Source organism: Sphaeroforma arctica (assembly GCF_001186125.1).
Source record: "Sphaeroforma arctica JP610 unplaced genomic scaffold supercont1.250, whole genome shotgun sequence".
In the NCBI taxonomy this organism is placed as follows: domain Eukaryota; class Ichthyosporea; order Ichthyophonida; genus Sphaeroforma; species Sphaeroforma arctica.
This window is the reverse complement of record NW_014040308.1, coordinates 464-4,977: the sequence shown is the minus strand read 5'-3', so window position 1 is coordinate 4,977 and position 4,514 is coordinate 464. Positions and strand designations below refer to the sequence as shown.

The 4,514-nt window shown below is 47.0% G+C and overlaps 1 protein-coding gene across 1 annotated transcript; it reads left to right on the top strand.

Moving 5' to 3' along the window:
- Nucleotides 1–1,916: 1,916 nt before the first annotated feature.
- On the top strand, nt 1,917–4,248 carry SARC_04448 (hypothetical protein; the record flags this gene model as incomplete). The annotated part of the gene is made up of 3 exons (XM_014301714.1): nt 1,917–2,097; nt 3,438–3,620; nt 3,977–4,248. Exons 1-3 carry the CDS (start codon nt 1,968–1,970, stop codon nt 4,246–4,248), a joined length of 585 nt encoding a protein of 194 aa, XP_014157189.1. The 5' UTR covers nt 1,917–1,967.
- Nucleotides 4,249–4,514: the final 266 nt, after the last annotated feature.

Genomic DNA, 4,514 nt, shown 5'->3' with positions numbered 1-4,514 from the left:
ATATATTGATATATATATCTATATATCTATAAAAAGTCTGCCAGCTATGTTGTCGTAAGTGTCTCTTTTTTCTTCTGCACATCTGTTGGGGTATTTCCCACTCTACAGATTCGAGTGATCTCCTTGGCATTTGATCCAACTAGTTCTGGTGCGTATGCAATGCTGATGCTGGGTCAATGCTTTGGGGGTGTGGCCCAACCCTTCATCCGTAAGTGTATGGTGTTTCTCTCCTCGTTTGTTGTTTGTCTGTCAGGGTGTGTGTCGAATCGAGAGTCTCATGTGCCGTTGATCCGCGACAGGTCGGTACCTTAACGCACGTCCACAGACACAATCCATCACCTATGATGGTTTGTATACGAACCCGGACGACCTATTGCACAAGCCCTATGGGTGTGTAACCGACTTCATCCAGTGCGTGTGTGTTTATGTGTACGGTCAGACGCGCTAGGTGACTTACCTACCTCATAGTCAGCTGCCGTGTGTGGCAGAGGGTATACTTCCTGATACTGTGTGCAGGGTACACATAGATAGCAGACCCTGTGGAGGCCATAACGGTCCCCAGGAATGAGTTCTGGGGCAAGATTCGTATCTTTCTAGAGATGTTTCGTGAGAGAAACGTTTTTCGAGAGACTTCGTGCAGAAGGCCCGTGTGATGAATTGAGTGTGCTGTTGGGGTACCAACCCAACAACCCAACAACCCAACAACCCAACAACCCAACAACCCAACTAGTGACGACCCAACGGCTTAGGCATGGTACTAGCAGGGTTATGACAGACTATATCAATCGATAAGATATGTGTTGCATCAGCTTTCATCCCAACTATCCATGATATGATATGAATAGTACTACTTTGCATCAGTGACAACCCCTGGCACCTCATAACTCCTCACCCAACACACTGATCCTTCACTGCAGTTTCGGCGACTACTAAGCTGGCGGCGGCATGGTTCAGTGACGCTACACGAGCGACCGCAAATACCATAGGAGCCATAGCCAATCCGCTGGGGATTGCTGTAGCATCGGGTACATATAAATCTCATGAATTAGTTCATCTGTAGAGAGTGGATACAAAACTATTTCATCAATTAGTTCGTCCGTAGAGAGTTGATACAAACCAATCTCAAGAATTAGTTCGTCCGTAGAGAGTTGCTGTAGCATCTGGTACAACTCCATCACATGAACTAGTTCATCTGTAGAGACTTGACGCCATATGTAGTACTGTCTTCGAACTACCGGGCTTGTACTGGCCATTCGCATATTCTCTCACTAAGTCACAGGCAGTTGTGCATACCAGTTGATATACCTACTCCCTTGCTCTCGCAGTCCTTCCGTTTCTCCTACCAATACCACCCGCTGATGGCTCCAATACAAAAATCCATTACTGTGTTTGAGGTCGACCTTGTCCGCAACGAATGAACTCGTCTTCTCCCCTTAACTGATCCACACATTCACTTAACCCTATACCCTATACTCACGCACCTCCCTTGTCCCTACACCCATCCATATACACTCTATACCCTATAGTATATATATATACCCTAGTCTATATATATACCCTATAGTCTATACATATACCCTATAGTCTATGCATATGCCCTATGCCCACGCACCTTCCCTGTTCCTACACCCATTCACGCGCACCTGTGGGCGTGGCTCTGTGTATACTCACACCCACCACAACCATCCGCGACATACCGGCTAGCCGTGAATCACACAAGTTATAAGCTCGTCTGTGGTCGATCCCTCGTCACTTGACACCATACTGGGAAGGGCCAGTCGTGTTCTTAAACATGTCCCCCGCTCACTCTCTCCGTCTAGTCTATGTACACGCACATACTCATTCTATCTACACGCACACACACATTCCATCCACACACACACTCACATTTCATACGCCACTGCCCGTGGTACTCAGCTGTGACGCCCATCATCGTATCCGAGGACGATCCGTCGTCCATCGACACCATGCTGTGGCTGTATGCGCTGGTGTGTGTTGTGTTGGCGTTGCCTGTGATTACGTTGCAGTCCCATCCGCCTACTCCGCCCTCGGCCTCGTCGGCCACATATCGCGAGACGAACAAAGACTTCGTCGACGGTAAGTTGTGCTTTCGGGTGTGTGTGCGTGCTTGTGCGTGCTTGTGTGTGTGTGTGTGTGTATGTGGGTGGGTGTGGGCGTGGGTGTGGGCGTGGGCGTGGGCGTGAGTGTGAGTTTGCCGTGTTAGAGTAAGATGGCTTGCAAGCATTGGCAAGTGCGCACTGCGATGGTACGGGAGGAAAGCAGATAGCATAGACACACTCAACCACTTGGGGGGGGGCTGTCACAGAAGCAGTTGTCACAGAAGTAGTTGTCACAGAAGTAGTTGTCACAGCAGTAGTTGTCACAGAAGTAGGTGCGGATTGCAATGATCTGAATCTACTACACTGGTATGTGCCCGTGTAGCTGGTGATAATGGGTCGCGCATGCATGCTGCGCGCATAGGGATTGCCCACTCGAACACTGTGGCTTTATAATGCGCACGTGGCTGGTTGTTCAAACTAATAGGAGAGTCTGACTGTACTTTCGAATGATGGTTTGTTGTGTGCGTGTACTGCTTGGGTATGGTGTGGTTCGTTTAATCTTGAACACACCCCTGTACGCTTGGTAGTGATTGACAGTCTTCTCCATAGACACAAGTTAGCCTATATCACCAACCACTACGAAATGCTACTACTGTGGGTGAAGGAGGTTCGTTTAATGTCTCATACATCTTGAACACACATCTGTACGCTTAGTAGTGATTGACAGTCTTCTCCATAGACACAAGTTAGCCTATATCACCAACCACTACGAAATGCTACTACTGTGGGTGAAGGAGGTTCGTTTAATGTCTCATACATCTTGAACACACACCTGTACGCTTGGTAGTGATTGACAGTCTTCTCCATAGACACAAGTTAGCCTATATCACCAACCACTACTAGATGCTACTACTGTGGGTGAAGGAGGCTCGTTTAATGTCTCATACATTTTGAACACACATCAGTACGCATGGGACTGATGTACAACCTTCTCCATAGATACATGTTTGCTTATATCACCAACCGCTACTAGATGCTACTTTTGTGGGTGAAGGAGGCGTAGTCACATCCTTCAAGGTCAGCTTCCTGTGATCTGTTCTTGTTAGTTTTCGACAATGCCAAACCCACGCACCTACGTGTGTGACGGTTATCACCGGATCCTTAGGCCTGGATGAGACCCGCCGTAGCTACGCTCATCTGATACTGATCTCAAATGTGGGCATTTGGCTGAAACTATCATGCAACCATACATATACCCTGTCCTCGACTATATATATATATATATGTAAAGGATTTTCCGAGCATCGATATGTCTCACATATACCTATCCAGTAAGACATCTCTCATCCCAAATACCATACGCTCACGAACACACAGGTCTGAATGTGATCAGTCGTTCGTACGCATACCTGATGCTCGTGCTTATCTTTGGTATTGGTCTGGGGATGTTCAATGCGCTCACCACCTTGCTGGAACAGATCCTGTTTCCTCACGGGTACAGTACCGACGACGCTGGGCTGGCGGGGGCCCTGATAATTCTCGGAGGACTGGCAGGCGCAGGTGTGTATGCTGCGCATATTGTATGACTGGTGTTGTGATTCGTATCGGGGGTTGTTAGGCTGGCTATAAAGGTGTTGTTAGACTGACTATGTAGGTGTTGTTAGACTGACTATAAAGGTGTTGTTAGACTGACTATAGAGGTGCTACCGATAGGGATTCTTCTATAGGGTGCGAGCCTCTACGTTTGTATTGATTCGGGCATAAACAATAAAGCGTTTGGAACACCTGAAACCCTAAAACCCTAAAACTCTAAAACCCTGGAACTCTAAGACTGAATATTTCCTGTATGCTTTGGGCTTGCCACTGCGATGTGTGATACACACGAGTACCTTTGCTTTCTAATATACCCAATAAAGGTCTGACTGGCCCCATTCTGGACAAGACCAGGCGGTACATCGAGGTGCTGCGTGTGTGCCTATTTGGTGCACTGATGGGGTTTGTGTGGTTTGCGGCCGTAAGTAGCTCTGCAGGTAATCTGACCCAGATCCTGATATGCTCGGCTATAATGGGGTTCTTTGCATTTGCTATCCTGCCCACTTCATTGGAGTTGGGTGCGGAATGCACCTATCCGGTCAATGAGGGAACCTCAAGTGGATTCCTGTACATGAGTGGCCAGGTATGTGCTTAAGAGCATGCATGTGGGATGTTAACAAATGTGATAGATGAATATAAACGCCATCGATACAGAAATATATTATTGTACATATGACACGTTTACAGCGCATAAATTTCAAGGCTCGCTGAAGTTATATCTGTAGGGAAAGGATATACTCATCGAGAATTTACGTATAACGTATTGTAATTTATGCGCTTAAGTTTGTGTTCATCCAATGCTTGGCCAAATATATATCGTTTGATTTCATGTTAAGATGCTTTGATGGTCATATGAATGCA